The 15,937-nt window shown below is 41.5% G+C and overlaps 1 protein-coding gene across 7 annotated transcripts in view; it reads left to right on the forward strand.

The window, feature by feature from the left end:
- arhgef1b (Rho guanine nucleotide exchange factor (GEF) 1b) overlaps nt 1-15,937 on the forward strand; it is a 36,163-nt gene that overhangs the window by 11,990 nt on the left and 8,236 nt on the right. For 2 of the 7 annotated variants that reach the window (XM_034554476.1, XM_034554475.1), the window contains exons 2-18: nt 1,801-1,884; nt 1,985-2,098; nt 3,204-3,302; nt 5,137-5,179; nt 5,315-5,420; nt 6,119-6,259; nt 8,634-8,663; nt 9,283-9,394; nt 9,569-9,644; nt 9,818-9,847; nt 10,243-10,443; nt 11,245-11,386; nt 12,444-12,455; nt 13,361-13,522; nt 14,793-14,983; nt 15,124-15,270; nt 15,633-15,715. In XM_034554476.1, coding sequence (XP_034410367.1) covers nt 1,834-1,884; nt 1,985-2,098; nt 3,204-3,302; nt 5,137-5,179; nt 5,315-5,420; nt 6,119-6,259; nt 8,634-8,663; nt 9,283-9,394; nt 9,569-9,644; nt 9,818-9,847; nt 10,243-10,443; nt 11,245-11,386; nt 12,444-12,455; nt 13,361-13,522; nt 14,793-14,983; nt 15,124-15,270; nt 15,633-15,715 — 1,740 coding nt within the window. In that variant the 5' untranslated portion in view covers nt 1,801-1,833. Of the gene's footprint in view, nt 1-1,800; nt 1,885-1,984; nt 2,099-3,203; nt 3,303-5,136; nt 5,180-5,314; nt 5,421-6,118; nt 6,260-8,175; nt 8,555-8,633; nt 8,664-9,282; nt 9,395-9,568; nt 9,645-9,817; nt 9,848-10,242; nt 10,444-11,244; nt 11,387-12,443; nt 12,456-13,360; nt 13,523-14,792; nt 14,984-15,123; nt 15,271-15,632; nt 15,716-15,937 lie in introns of those variants that run through there. The other 5 variants (XM_034554477.1, XM_034554479.1, XM_034554478.1 and 2 more) reach the window with 5 other exon arrangements.

Raw genomic sequence — 15,937 nt, forward strand, 5'->3', positions numbered from 1 at the left:
ATCTTATCTGGAAAGATGTAGATCAGATTTTGCATTAGTCTGTCACAGCTGTTGACATAAGGACTTTGTGTGTGTGTGTGTGTGTGTGTGTGTGTGTGTGTGTGTGTGTGTGTGTGTGTGACCGACCTTGTGTGTTTATGTCTGGGAGTGAGTGTCCATGCAGATGTGCCTTCATGGCCCTGACAGGCCTGTGACTCTGTTTGACTAACCCCTCCTACGCATGTTGCTCCAACAGTGGCCTTTCTCAACCCGCAGCCCACTGGATACGACCATGAATGAACACATTCTCTCTCTGTTTGTCTTTCCCCGAGTTTCATTCTCCCTCTACCTCTTTCTCCCTCTCTCTCTCCCTCTCTCTCTCTGTCCGACCAACAGCTCTGACTCTTTACAAGAACTCACCTTGACCTCAAAGCATTTGTCAGCTCTCTCCCAAATAAAACATGAAAGTACAATAAAATAAAGAACTGAATAAACTAAAATCAGGTTAATGATTGAAGAAGTAGATACAGGTGACATATCGCCATCCGAATGATGACCTTCAGGTAACTTGTCATTCAATACCATCATGCGACATGGAACGTGGATGCGTCGGAGGTCATGGAACAATATTCATAACTCTGAATTTATAAAATAACTAAACTACCAACAATAATTTATATTATTATTATTATTATTATTATTATTATGATTCCGAACAGTTTCTCAAGGCTTTATTTCCCCCTAAAGGGAATATCCCACCCCTTCATTACCTTGACTCACACTAACACCGTAAGCGCTGTACTTTCTCTCTGTACTCTCCTAGCAGTGAACAATGTCACATGTTGTACAGTGTAATTGTTGGCCTTTTGATGTGTGTGTGTGTATGTGTATGTGTTTGGGTGTTCCCCGGTACCAGACGCTGGGTCTGAGAGCTATGGGTTGTTTGTGTGTTTTGGGTGTGTATGCGTGCAGGGGAAGTGGTGTGGGGTGTAAGAGGTGGGGGTAAATTGGTCACGTTGCATCTCCCCCCCCCCCGCGCCATTCACGGATTTCGAAGGCGAGGATTGGCATAAACCTTTCATTTCAGATTAGTGTAGTTACATTTTTAGACCTACAGTGTTCACGTCGCGGCAGCTGGAGGAGCGTTTTCCTCTGGGTGTATTATTGAACCCGACGCTGGTTTGAAAAGCAATTTTCAGAGGCAACATTTGGCCAAAGTTCAGGGAAAGCTCAAATCGAAAACGCTATTTTGCAATCCAACACTGTATTATTCCCCCTTGACATATGAACTAAATATTTTAGTGTGGCCCGGGGGAAAATACTTTTGCATTTTACAGAACCTTTATGAAATGCTCAACATTATGTCGTAAACACACAATTGTATTCCTTTTATCAGTTAAATATCCCTTATTATCAGTGTCCAATTCCTGTGAGCATCATCATTAATTCAGGACAGAATAAGTTTGACTGTAAATATTGCATGTTTTGTTGGTGGTTCCCCTTATCGTAGTTCTTTGCAAGTCTGTCTCCTGTATTTTGCTTTTCCTCCGCTTATGTGAATGGCATCCGACTTATTTTAAGGACCATGCGCATGATGACACATCAGGCCGGTCTCTCTCTCGGCGTGATTGGATGTTGGGAAGTTTTCCTGCTTTACTGCTTGATGTGATATTCCACTGGGAAAGTTCACAGTGCCCAAATCTTAATCTGTCTCTGTCTGGCTCAGCAGGGGCTCAGGACGTCAAAGAGGAAGCCTACCGGTTCAAAGTACAGCACATTATGTTTCCTAATTGTTTTGTTTTCTCTCCCTCTGCATAACAGGGCGTGTTTGGGGCTCAGCGCTCTAACCCAGCCATGAGCATCATCGGGGCTGAGGATGAGGATTTCGAGAATGATCTGAATGATGTGAGTCAATGAAAACGTGGAGCGAGACAGCTGAGTGTATTTTGATCATACTTCGTTGTCCTTATGTGTCTTTCATATTCTCTCACTCTCTCTCTCTCAGGAGATGGGCGACTACTGCAAACACTTCAACAATATAGACCAGTTCAAGGATCGGCCGACCCACCTGCTTGTCTTCATACAACATGTCATTCTACAGTTTGACCCGGCTCCGCTGGTGAGAACTACAACTCCCATAATGCAACACACTGTCTCTTAAAATCTTAAAATAAGTCAAATTCAGGTTGTAGAAGTTTACATTAAGTAAAGTCAGCATATCGTCTGATAGGTAATATTTGAAATGAGTCACAGAACCACATAAAAGTGTTTCTTCTTCTGTAAAGATCATTTGTAGGTGTTTTCCCTGTTTGATAGCGTTAGTAGATAATACAGACAGGAAATGAGGAGAGAGACAGGAGGGTTAGGACATGCACAAGCATCCCAGTTTGAATTCAAACAGGGACGTTGTTGTATGGTGTTTTTTTAAATACATTTCATGTTTAAAGAACTGCACGATTGTGGCTTGAATATTAATTTAAATAGAATTTTACTGCTCTATCATATCACACAATTCCTTGAAATTAATACCACCCGGGTCTGCCTTTTGTTGTTTTGGTGATGGTATAACATTTTATTCACAAACTGGAATGTTTGGGCATCTCCACTGTTCAACAAAGTCCATCAGGGTCAAAACAAGTCCTAGTCTAACCATATAAGCCAAAGCAGCTAAGAACAGAACAAGTTGGGACGCTTATAATCCCAGCGTCCTCAAAACTAAATGAGCAGACAGATGCTCTACCTGTGAAGAGAGTGCCGCTCCAAACAATAGTCAATATTGCACGTAACCGATATTATTTAATCGTTATAACATGACAAGATTATCGTGCAGCTGTATGAAATGCATCAAATGGCACATATGAGTTTTGGTGTGGATTCAAATTGCTTCATGGACAAGACAGCACTTCCTCCTGCGTGTGTGCGTGTCTGACTGCATGTGTGTCGGTGCTGTTACACCTCCCACAGCCATGACACCCACTGCTGTATAGTGTGTATAAAAGACATTTATTATAGTGTTTAGTGTGCCATTGTGATTAAAAATACCCAATTAGTCTTTGTGTTTTGATAAACAGGGAAATGAGTATTTAGATATTATGGTTTTCCAGTATATCATATGTCAGTTAATGTGCACATAAAAGAAGAAACCTTTGAGTGCAAACAGGAAGTTAAAGGCTGTTCAAATGTGTCAGCACTCACTGATCTTCTGTCTGTCTCTCCCCTCTCAGCTGTGTTACCTCCATGCTGACCTCTTCAATAACCTCAGTGCCAAAGAGACCAAGAAGCAATTTGTGGAGTTCTACAACACCTTCTTGGACAAGGGTGCAGTAAGTAGCACGCCACACGGCATTTCCAGTAGGATGTTTGCCCGTATGCTAGTTTCAAGTGCATGCGAAAAGGGCTTGAAATAACAAGCGACCTGATTGTCACGAACACATGATTCAAGTTGAAACAAATGCAATGTTTTGTTAACTTAAGGTAAAATAAGAATATTTATGTTAGACAGGAACGAATTAATGTGATGTGTGCAAACAAAGACAAAAGACCTTTAAACACCAAGTAGCTGGCACAGAGGGAGGAACATCACACTGATGACTTGCAGTGTTTTATTCTCATGCAGTTGCTCTAGCCCAGGAATATGAACAGACGACTGTATTTGGTGTTATACATGCACTCTTAACAGAGATATGCATTGATCACTTTTTCTTTAAGGAAGCACAGATGACCTTCAGAGATCAGATTCCTTTTTTTCTAAAGTGCGTTTGGCCTTTCAGATCTGTAATTTAGTTTTTAAGGTCCATCTTGGGTTTTAGGGGGTAAGAAAGTCATGGCTCTTTAAAGTCGGGTGCAACTTTTTGGTTGTGTGAAGATCACCGCTGCCTTGTTCGCTATATTACTTAAATTAACGACTTTTATGTTTGAATGGCTTTGCAGTTTGAAACACTTCCTATATCGACCGACTTTAGGATTACGTTTTCTGTGCGCCTCTCAACGGTCGCTCTCTTTCTTCATGTCGTATATTTCTGTGACTCTTGGCTCTCGAGAGTTGTGTCAGACCGTCGCTAATTCTTCCTCTTTCAGTTTTTGCACCACAGATATTATATTCTGCTTTCATTGCGCTGTATCAATATTTGAATTTGATACACTGCTCAGCTGCAGTCTATAGGTTGAACTCAGGAGAGACATTGTGTGCTCCCGATTTGTTTTGGAGTGCACGGCTCTGCTCTGTTTGCTCTGCCTATACTCTGCCTCTGTGTAGCGCCCTTCAGTTTCTGTCCCTTTCCATTACTCCTCCCTGCACACCTGGCCTCTGTCACGTCTCTGTTATATTTCCTCCTCGGATCTCATGCACTGCACATGTCTGTCAGCTCTGCTGGCGTGCGCTGCACTTTCGGTCTTTCGTCCGACCCCACGGTTTCCTGTCAAGATCGTGGGAAAGCCCTTTAGGAGGAATCGTCATCTCTTAACCTCTCTCTTTTTCTTTTTTCTTTCTTTTTTTTTTAAACCTTTCTTCTATAAACTCATTCACGTAAAGTTTGGGCCATGTGGTCATTTTCAGTGACAGAGCTATGTATCTTTCATTTGGAATAATGTTTTTCTTCTCTTGGTTTGTTTTATTTCTAATGTTTAAATGACCCCTTGTGGTGATACGTGGCAACTTCACACTTTCTTTTGATTCTTATCAGTTGGCGGTGATACCTCTGTTTTGCCTTGTGTCAACACATCACAGAAACCGTTACGTTGCCTGTTTAATAAGTACACCTGGCCCAGAGAGAGATGGTGATTCAACTTTATGGTCATTTTGGAGGCTATAGTTTATGGTGCGATTGAACTCTATTGCATTATAAAGGTGTCATTTATTTGAATGGGGTGGACAAAATAATTTAAACCACCGTCAGTAAACCACATTCTACAAAATGATCAAACAGTTGAATCAACACCTTTTTAGAGAGTTTGAACATTATAACCTACATGAAGGTAGGGTTTATTATCATTATTATGTAGACTGCATTAGTCTTAGTTACGTGTACCTAATAAACTGAATCTAGATCAAAGCAACAACAAAAAAGGATTCGGTACACTTATTCACTATTAAATAAAATATTATATAATGTTCCTTTTTCTGTCTGCACCTATTTTGTCTTTCCCTCCACAATATAGATTCTCAGAGTGTTACTTCCTCCTAATGTAGCCTATGAATTGGGTGAGTCATTTTCTATTTTTACATAAAGTCATTATGTATTCTTTGCCACATACAAACACGCCTCAGTCCCACTCTGTCTTCCTCTGTGTATCACCGCTTCTCGCTCACTCGCTTCCCTTGTCCCCCTTCCCTCAGACCGAACCCGTTCAGATCTGCTCCATGAGGACACCCAAAGACGCTATGCTCAGGAGGTTCAGAGCCTGCAGGCTGCTGAAGTGGCCAAACAGCTTGAAGATTTCAGGTGAGAGTCCCCGTCCAATGCTCATCAAGTCACGTATACTCTTAGCTATGCCCCAACTGTTTCTTTTGTAAAGCCAGAATATTTGTTCATATATGTGGATGTTATGCTCTTATATTTGATCATAAAATGTGTATACTGTGATGTCACTCAGGTCAATATTAACTACACTGGGGTATTCCTACAAGCAGAATTATCAGTTCAGATTTACTGAGAAAGTTGCGTTACTATGTGCTTGTTTTTAAGACAACGTAATTGTGTATCACATACCTCAATATGGGCTGTGGTGGATAGCACCGTCACCTCACAGCAAGCTGCGACCTGTGCAGGGTGAACCCTGCCTTCGCCTCAATATATGATTTCCTCATGATTTGATTCCATTTAATTATTGCCCAGCCAGCTGGTATTTATCCTGAACAAATTAACTTGTATATTGGCTGCCTAGGATTTAGATGTCAAAGAAATGACCAAATAGCATTGCATTCAAGAGCACGGAATATGCAAATATGAATATGCAAATATGAAAATCATGGAGAAGATTTATAAATTTAAAAAGGTCCATTAACTGTTGATGAATTACCCTGTTCATCTACATTATGTCTCTGCTCACATAATTGGGAAAGCATTCATCATGTGCAAATCCTTTGTTTTCAATATTAATCTGGCCAAACCCTTGCCTCCTTTTGCTGTCTCATTCCCAGGCAGAAGAGGATGATGGGTATGACACCCAACGAGGCTGAGCTCATTGACGTGGAGAATCACTATCCCACCGACCGCATCCCGATGGAGATGAAGGAGAAGTCTGTAGCTGAGAACCTGCTGGACAGGATGTCTGAGACACAGTGAGCGTTTCTCTCTTTCACTGCTGCTTCCGCCACTGAAAGTCAAATGCATACTTCTGCATCGACATTGTTAGGTGAACACTTCATAAAGCTTGGATGGACAACACGCCCACTTGAATCACCAGGACAATGTCTTGGATTTAAAAAATGTACAAGTCTGTGAACATAAACGCTTAAAGAGAGACTTTTAAGGAGTACTTTTCTTGCATTCACAGTTATTTAAAGCGAAAGCACTTTATGGTTTCTGATAATACATTCAGCTGTGTTAGTTCCATAACCTTTGGCTCAGTGAGGAATGAGCCTTTTTTTTTAAATTTGATTTGCACCCCCCAACTGACCTCATGTGAAATATTCTGCAATCTTCCACACCAAACTGAGAGAAAAACATAATTTCTTAGAAATGAAGTTCAAAATAAATATGCATTACTTAAACCTACAGTATTGTCATTTTATCCAGGACACAACTTCAAGATTGAAGAGCAGCTGGCCTTTTCTGGCCAAATAGTTCCTGGTACTACGAAACCTAAAGCAGGAGCAAAACTCAGGAACTAAAAGTCCCTTTTGTGCATTAGTGTTTGTATTTCCACCACATCTAAAGAACTGTGGAAATTACAACAATGACTGATAAGAAAACTAAATTCAATTCTCACACGCAAGAAAACAACAACAACTCACATTGTCACAAAGATACTAATTAACAAAAAAAAACTTTCAAATAGCAATACCAGTGTGCTCTCTTTTCCCTCCTGCCCAGTTTTCTGACAGACCAATCATCCTCTCAGCTTAAGGGTTGACTTTAACCTGAGCGGATGATTGGTCTGTCAAAAAGTTGGAAAGCAGACTTTTTGGATCTCTTCCCTTGAAAGTTGTCACTACGCGTTGTATAAACCCCCTTAATAAGTGCATTATATATATATTAGCTGTATACATAACCAATCTAGTGCAAATCACACAGACAAATCCAGCAAGAGAGAAATCCAAGCTCACTGGACAGAGAACTGAAGAGGGTGCTTGGAAGAGAGCACAATAGAGAGAGAAGGAAATGAAGAAGCGGAGAGGAAAAGATGGAGTCAGCAGTGCCACGCTGGCAGGATGGCTCTCCACTGGCGTTTTGCCAACTGGAAGGAGGGGTGGTGATGGGGGGGGGGGGGGTTACACAGCGGAAGAAGGAAGGGGAGAGAAAAGGCCAGAGGGTTATCGATGCTGGATAGCTCCTGCCCTGGACACGGATGAAGAAAGAAAGCAAGAGTTCTGGGGAAAAGTTAATCTATCCTTGACCCCGTGGCCAACTACAATGTCTTCTCCTCGACAAGAAGCGAGTCAGACGGACAGGGAGAGGAGGCCAGCGAGAGGGCAGAATTCTGTCTGACTTCATCTTGTCAGAACAGAGAAGAAAAAAATAAACGAACAACATAAGCGAAGGAAGGTTGCACTGAGCATGAGCATCCCTCGTGTTGTGGATATAACCACGCTGTCAGTGGAGAAGACAAAGCAGTCTATATCAAAGACATGATAATTCAACTTTTGACTCACTCAGTTACAATCGCACAGTCGGATCTCTGTCTCCAATGCACAATCGATTCATTGAGTTTCACTCTATTCATTCCTCAATACAATCATTTCTCTATGACCCTCACACTTCTCCCACACTCTTGCACCCGCTGACCCCCAACCAATTACCCTCATTCGACCACAACAAAGTGTCCTCTCCCCAGCTGTTTCCTATTGGTTTTTCTGGTTTTGAGAATGAGGCAACCAGACCATTTGATTGGATTATGCAGGGAAATCCCTGAGAAACCCCTCCCACTCTTTATGTTCATAGAAAAACAGGAGTATCCAATTTCTTAAGTCTTGCCTGCATGTTGCATCAGACAAAACCCGGGTTAAATGGACATTTCTGCTGTGTTGGATCATTTCTGACATTGGATTCCCTTTTGCAGACAGCTGACCCGAGAGACAAACTAGATAGATCAAGTTTGGGTAACAATAGGAAATAATCGTTAGAATTATTTGCAGAACTTCAAGAGTGAAAGTTTATTTAAAAAAATTATTTAGAGCAGAGGTGCAGTTTTTGATGCATCTTTTCCTTTTGCCATCTTTTTTAGTTTAGCTTTTTTTTTCCCCCTCCTTTTTGTGCAAATTTGGAATATGTTCAATAGCTTCTGCTCCGAACTAAATAACACAACAATCAGCTTTGAGTTGGATCAGGAAAAGCTTAGTCACTTCCACCGGCCCAAAACACACCTAATAATCAGTCGAGCAAGAGAAAGGAAAAATGTTACTTAAAAGGAAGAGGTGAGCTTGATGCTGCAAGTTGATGGAGTCTGTTTTTGCCTTTTTCCAATTGTGACATCCCACATCTCTTTTCTTTCAGACCTTCAATTGTCTCAGACGAGGAAAAATGGTGAGTTTGTAGTGAACTCTAAAATATTTGTTTGAGTGTTGTGTATTTTTGCACATGGAGCTAATTTGATTTCTCAATGCTTTTTGTGGTCAAGATTTGTGTCTACTGGCTCAAGTGCACATATAAGATATTTCATTCAGATGAGCTTTCGATAGAAAATGTCCTTGCATATGTTTGTACTCCATATCAGTATCTTCTAAAAAAAAAAAGGCCGCGGTACATTCTTAAATGTTCCACTTCTTGATTAATGTGTTACACACACATTCAATTATTAAACTTGTACTTTTGTTGTGTGAACATCCACAGAGGCTCCTCCCTTGGGCTTCTTTTCTGTCAACTTCTCAAATGTCTCTCAACTCCTTCTTTTGTCTTTTGGTGTCATATTTTCTCTCCTCGCAACCCCTTCTCCCCCCTCTGTTGACAGTGGCCCTTAGACTATACAAATGTTCTTTCTTGCAGCCTTTAATGTGAAATATACTAAAAACAGACGCATCTAAAAGAATGCCACGGATATCATGATTTCAAATATTTTGTTATCATATTCAATTAGATAAATAAAACATTTCCAAATAAGTATTAACAAAGAATAATAATGACCTTTCTCTCACTTCTCCCTTAGTCAATCCATCTTTTCAGCGGTGGCGTACTTCATGAAGCACCTTGGGGTTAAAACCAGGGCAGTTGACAGTAAGAAGTCCAGAGGAGGCTTCTTCAGGAGACAGCTGGTAAAGGTAAGCTACCATCAACTCGGCTGATTTATTGGTTACCTTAACTAGAAAGGGAGCCACCAGACAGGTCTAAATGTACTGCAATACCTTAATAAAACTATTGTGGGGATTCATTTGTGTTTCTGTAGCTCTCAGATTTGACTTCTCTCTTGCTCCCTTCCTGTGTTGTGTTTCCAGAATAAGAAGGATGAATCCACAAAGACCAAGCCCAGAGGGGGGTTTCCTGGCATCCCGAGCTGGATTGCAGGCAACAGTACGTCTCTGCTTTTTGTGTGTTTGTGAATGATATTGGAGAGTACAATCTATAAATATACACATTACATACGTGACATTCAAAATAACTATGATGTAGTATCTTTAAATATTGATGTCCATGAGTGGTCTGGATATGAGAACATGTTGTCCTGCCCTTCTTTCCTGTTACAGCTGACGTCAAACCTAAAATGGAGGCTGAAGGTACCTAGATGTCCAGAGTTCTTAAACCCCCCTTTTATCTATAGAATATTCACATCCCTACTAATTAACCCATATGCATGTCCCAAATCAACCTGGGAGGGGACGTGGGTGGGGCATTGTGTAGCTGATTCATATTTCAGGGTGGTGGTTTGAAGAATTAGCACCAAAGAACCTCACACTTATCTTGTCTGCAGAGTTGTGGGCGTTCTCTTTCACCAAATTAACCCTCTCATTTACGACAGAGGCCCTGATTGCACGATACTCATCCCGTCTGTTTGTCTGTCTCACAAAGTCCTTTTTTCACTGACTGAATTGGTTTGGGGTCTTGTTTTTCTGCATCTGCTTTGTCTGAAGTTCTGCTCTGTTAAACTAGTGACTCTCCTCCCCGTCTTCAGCGGAAAAAGAGAAAGTGAATCCAGAGCGTAAGGGTCCAGCTCCCGGCAGAGGCTCCTTGACCGACCCTGCAGCTCCTTTCCTCAACAGCAGAAAGTCTGGTTCCAGCGGAAGCTCCTCCTCCGTGCCTGGGTTAGAGATCAGTGATGGGTCGGGCAACAACATCTGCACCACCAACATCCCAGAGTCCTCACACATGGATGGTAAGCCGGCTCAGCAACGAGGCCATGGTTTTTCACAGTTGAATTATAACCAGTTGATGATTTGATGAATAAAACCAGCCTGCAGCCCCCCAAACGGCTCTGTACAGCCACAATGGTGCTTTGAGCTAAATGCTAACGTCAGCATGCTACCATGCTCACAATGACAATGTTGTTGTTTTGCAGGTTTAATGTCTACCATGATCACCAGCTTAGCTTACCATTTTAGCATGTTCAAATGCATAATTTGTTTCAGTTTGGAATAATTTATTAATACCAGCCTTTTAAAATGTATTAGTTTATTAGTTGCTTACCATTAAACACTAAAACAGTATCTGATTAGTCAAAACTCGACAATTTAACTTTTTAACTTGTGTATAAACCTTTAATAAACTTGATACATATATTTGAGCATGTAACTGTATATCACAATTGGTTGGTGTCAGCATTTGAAAAATTAGAATGAGTTTTCTTGTGTAAAAAGATATAAATGTGAATATCTTGTGTAAAATAGATATACTTTAATTCAATTCAATTCAGTTTATTTTGTATAGCCCAATATCACAAATTACAAATTTGCCTCAGAGGGCTTTACAATCTGTACACATACGACATCCCTGTCCCAGGACCTCACATCGGATCAGGAAAAACTCCCCCAAAATAACCTTTATAGTTATACATTATTCTGATGAGCTTTACATTTGTTAATTTTCTTGATAGAAGCACCAATTAATGATCTTTTAATAGAAAAACATTGCTCCACATAACCCCTCATTGTTTTTCTCTCACCTTCTAATCTTCCAGGCCTCTCAAGCAATCGCTTAGAGCCACCGACCGTGTCAGACGGGGGCGACGTGTCCCCCATCAGCCTGGGAGGAGGGCTGACCGTCGGGGAGCCCCTCTCCCCGATGGACACTCCCACAGAGGAAAATGTGGAGAAAGATAGGTGAGGAAAATGGAAATGGTATAAAAATCAGTAGTATTATAACTGCAGTGTAGTGACTCTATATGGTATTAGAAAATACAGGATTAGAGAATGTAATCAGATTGTAATGAGATGATATGGGAGGTGTAAAGACTGTACATCTAATGACGAGGGGGGAATGGGGAGGTGACACATGTCTGAAGTCCTTAGGCTGAGGGAGCGTGGTAAAACTCCACCAGCAGTCTGTCCCTGCCGTGTGCTTTTGTCATGCTGCCTGTTGCTCGCTAGCTAACAGAGCCTTCAGATTTGAGAAAGACCCTCACCCGGTGAACTCGGAGCCAATCCTCCCTTCCAGCCCTTTGCCTTCCCTCTCCCTCACACCCTCTGTCCTTTTTCTTCTCACAATGGCTCGTGTGCTTTCTTCCTTTTATCATTCTGTCCCTTTTATGTGCGCCCTGTTGTGCATCTCCTGATGTTTACTCCAGAGCTTCATTGCAGTTTTTGTTGCATATAGACATTGTTTGTGCAGTTCTGACTCCCGTTTCTCATTGAATTCAGTTACTTGTTGGTATATACACTGGTAATTTCTTCTTGACTGAGACATTTGTAATTGTTATGATTATGTTGCACTTATTATATATTTAGATGCTGCAACTTTCTACCCAAAGGTTTTGCTTTTAAGTCACACATTTTAGCTAACCTATAGAAATGGTGATATTTTGTCTAAAGTTTGTCTCAAGCTTCAAAGAAAGACTGGCTGCTTAAGTAGTTAATCTAACACTGCTTATATTGAGTTAATTGTTCAAAGTTGACCATAAGTAACATTTTATATTATAGTATTTGTTGTGTGCTTTTCAAGGTGTCTGCGTCGATTGTCGCCAGGGCCCGTCCTTTGTCTTGCTTGTCTCCACAGTGTGTGCGGTTCCATGTTGTGCCAGGGGCTTTGGCATCTTATTTAGCATGCTACTCTGACAGCGGTAACTAGTTTAGTACATCATGTTGGGGGTTATGGTTGCTACTGTGGCTAATAGTTGTATAAAGGCAGGTGTGTAACCATATGGTGTCCGTGTTTTCACAGACAGAAGACAAGGTGGGTGTCAGCGCCTTGACTGAGTCATGGACATGCTTCAGGCCTTTTACTGATCCCACAACACAAATACAAACTGAACAAACACCACTTGCATGCATTCACACCTCACATTGAGCCCTGCAGTCCTGATACACAACACAAAACCACTACGTGGCTAAGTATCATGTACTTGCGTGTGAAGGAATTGGAAGACGCTTGATTGTCCAGATGAGTTGGATTATTTTGAGTTGGTGTGAATGTACGTTGTGTGGATTTGGAGAACTGTTGACATAAATGACCAGTAAAGTTTTCTCACTGAAAACTCCTAGTCCAGACATTATGTAGAAGCAATGCATTGGTACTTTATTAACATACTGTTGTTCAGTGGTTCCCAGTAACTCATAAGGAACTATAGAACGTGTTGGTATTCAAGTCCTACTATTTCTCCAGTATATGAAGCATTCTTCATTTATTTTCTAATCCAACCAATATATGCATGTCATGCATATTCACTTGTCACTCATTTTCTTTCTTTCTCTTTCTTTTTTACTCTATTTTATTTTGTAAATCCTCTAATGCTGTACCTTAAATCATTAATCTGCCTCTTTACCATCATAATTAACACAAATGTCTGTGCACATTGAATGCATATTACTTTCTCCTCTACTGTCCTTCCCTTTATGTGTTATTATCATTGCTGGTATCTCCTCTGTCCATTCTGTGGCATCTCTTTGTTTCTTCCTTCCATACTTGTTTTCTCATTGTCCTTCCTGTGGCCTCTCTTACTTTGTTATTATCCATCTGTCCTCTCTCTATCATTTGTTCCCACCTTCTTTTTTCCTATTCAAATTCATCCTCCCCTCTATTCTGTCCCTCTCTTTCCTCATCCCTCCCTCATCCTCTCCGACCTTCCCTCCCTACAATAGGAAAGTGGCGCGTAGCGAGAGTGCCCGCGTGGAACGCCGCTCCTCTCGGCGCCGCGGCTCGTCCCGGGCCAAACAGTCTCGCTCTCGTAGTGATGTGGACCTCCAGCCGCCTTCTGCCCTGACAACAACACCTGCACCGCTCACCCCCCAGCACCTCCATCCGTAAGATGGACAAACCCCCTCTTAGTGCCTCTCTGATCGGAGAGCTGCACAGCGGAGACAGACCGGCTGTCGAACACTGAAAGATTAAACAGGATGAATGCAGCTGTTCTGAAATATTCAGAAAGCAGTTAAACTAAATAATTGGTAATAATGAGAATATTGATGGATCAAACCCACCTTCCGAACTATTAGGTAGATCACCTTGAAAGGATATTTAAACTTAATTATTTGTAAAGGGCACATGTCCTTCGCCTCCTATAGACACAAACTAAATGAATCAATTGACTGACAGGTTTACTGACTCATTATTCACGGTCAGACGGATCTGTTGACCTGCGCTGTTACCGGCAGAGAGTGAGTAACAGTCAGACGGAGCTCTCATTCTTAGTGAAAGGTCAGACATTTAGCTCTTTCAGGGAATTAGTATTGAGTTATGTCAATGTTGACCATTGGTAAGTGTTCGGTGCAGGCCATTCATTAGGGGTTAGTTTACTTGCTGTTAATCGGCTGTAAATCCACAACACTGTCGTCAGTCGTACTTTGTCAGGATTCAGAGGGAACGTCTTGAAACAATGAATGATCCTGAGGAAGCCAACAGAGGTCAGGTTTATGAAAATTCAATACATTTCTCTCTAGTTTTCCTTGAGCAATTCTTACAAGGGCAACTGCTGGCACCATGGAGATCCAGTGGTGTGTGGCTTTGTTTACACGAAGCCCAATAATGGTCTATGAACAAGGTTAGAAGAATGGGACAAAATACACGTTTACAATTTTAGTGTGGATTTAAGTTATTTATTTACAGTTACAAACTAATAATAAGTGCATTGTGTGATTGTTACTGTGTAACAGTAAACCAACATGGCTTTTGTACTTTCCCATTTAAATCATAGTTTTACTCTGAAGCACTTTAAGGTTTGCTTCAGTTCACCTGCAATATTTTATTGTAAGATGTTAATAGCTAGTCAGTGGGCTGATTTTGCAATGTTTTCTCACCATAGAACTACTAGCAGATATTAATCTGAGGCTCTAGTTGATACTGTAGAAAAGAGACAGGAGCTTATCTATAGCTTATCTGCTAGATACTCTGGCACATCCCTGGTGTGCATTTAGAAATGCAACCAGCTGCGGTCGTTCCTCAGCCAACAACCTCCACTAGTGACACCAGAGAGTGAGTCCCGTCACTTGATAGCCACCTGGGTCATACTTGAATCACATTATATAGCAGTAACCAGTCTACATTAATGATTTCCCCACTTCTTTCCTCTCTCAGTTTTGATGGACCATTCTCACTTCCTGAAGTGCCTGGCCACTCCCCAACCAGTCCCTCTCCACAGCTGGAGGAGATGGAGCCACGCCTCTTGGAGTTTGAGTCGGACCCACCCAACTGGAGGGAGCTGGCCTCCCCTGAAGGCCTGTCTAGTCTCAACAAGAAAGAGATCAAGAGGCAGGAGGTCATCAATGGTGAGGAGAAGAGAGTTGTAGCAGCACATGATGAGAAGGAAACAGATGAGCAGATGAAATAAGGCTGCAGTGTTGGCGAGCTCTTTTTGAAAATGTTTTTAGCATCTCTCATTCCATCTCTACTCCCGCTTTCCTATCAGAGTTGTTTGCAACTGAGCATGCACATGTGCGGATGCTAAGTGTCCTTCAGATGATCTTCTCCAAGCCTTTGGAGAGAGAGGAGCTCCTGACCTCCACTGAGTTGTCCGCCATCTTCCCGAACCTGGATGAGATCATTGAAATGCACTGTGAGTGCTGCTGCAAAGAGGCCTTTTCTGCCTTGTTTGTATCCTCCAAGAGTCAGACGTATGCACTTGGAAGCGAGCGCTCTCCTTCCACACAACAAGCAAACCATTATGCAGGGAACCTACATTTGTATTCTGAGCGGTAAGCTGCTTGTTGTGTGAATTTGTTGCCAGAGATAAAGGTACCTGCATGTGGAATCTGTCTACTTTAACAGGATGAAACTGGGTGCACAGTCGAGAATAATTCAGAAATCAAAATTTATTGCATCACTCACCCAAAAAAATGTTTATTGACTGTTTTGTGAAGGAGAGTTGATCAGAGTATTTTGAAAGTGCATTATTTATTTGTTTGGCTTTGAATCCAGATAACTTCTACGAGAGCCTGAAGAAGCTGCGCTTAGATGACAACTTCATAGTCAAATCTATCAGCACCACAGTGCTCAACAGAGTGAGTCATCATAATATTTCTCTTTATATAATCCTATCTCTATATTCTCTCACTATATGTGTTGCTTTGGGGAAAACTCCAACGCATATGTGCTGATAATTCATTGCAATATAACTTGGCAGTAGTTCTGCTCAATAATGCTAAACAAATGCTAAAAGTAATTTATCTATGCAAATAAAATGTGTGTGTGTGTGTGTGTGTGTGTGTGCGTGTGTGTTCCAG

Source organism: Cyclopterus lumpus, chromosome 16 (assembly GCF_009769545.1).
Source record: "Cyclopterus lumpus isolate fCycLum1 chromosome 16, fCycLum1.pri, whole genome shotgun sequence".
NCBI lineage: Eukaryota > Metazoa > Chordata > Actinopteri > Perciformes > Cyclopteridae > Cyclopterus > Cyclopterus lumpus.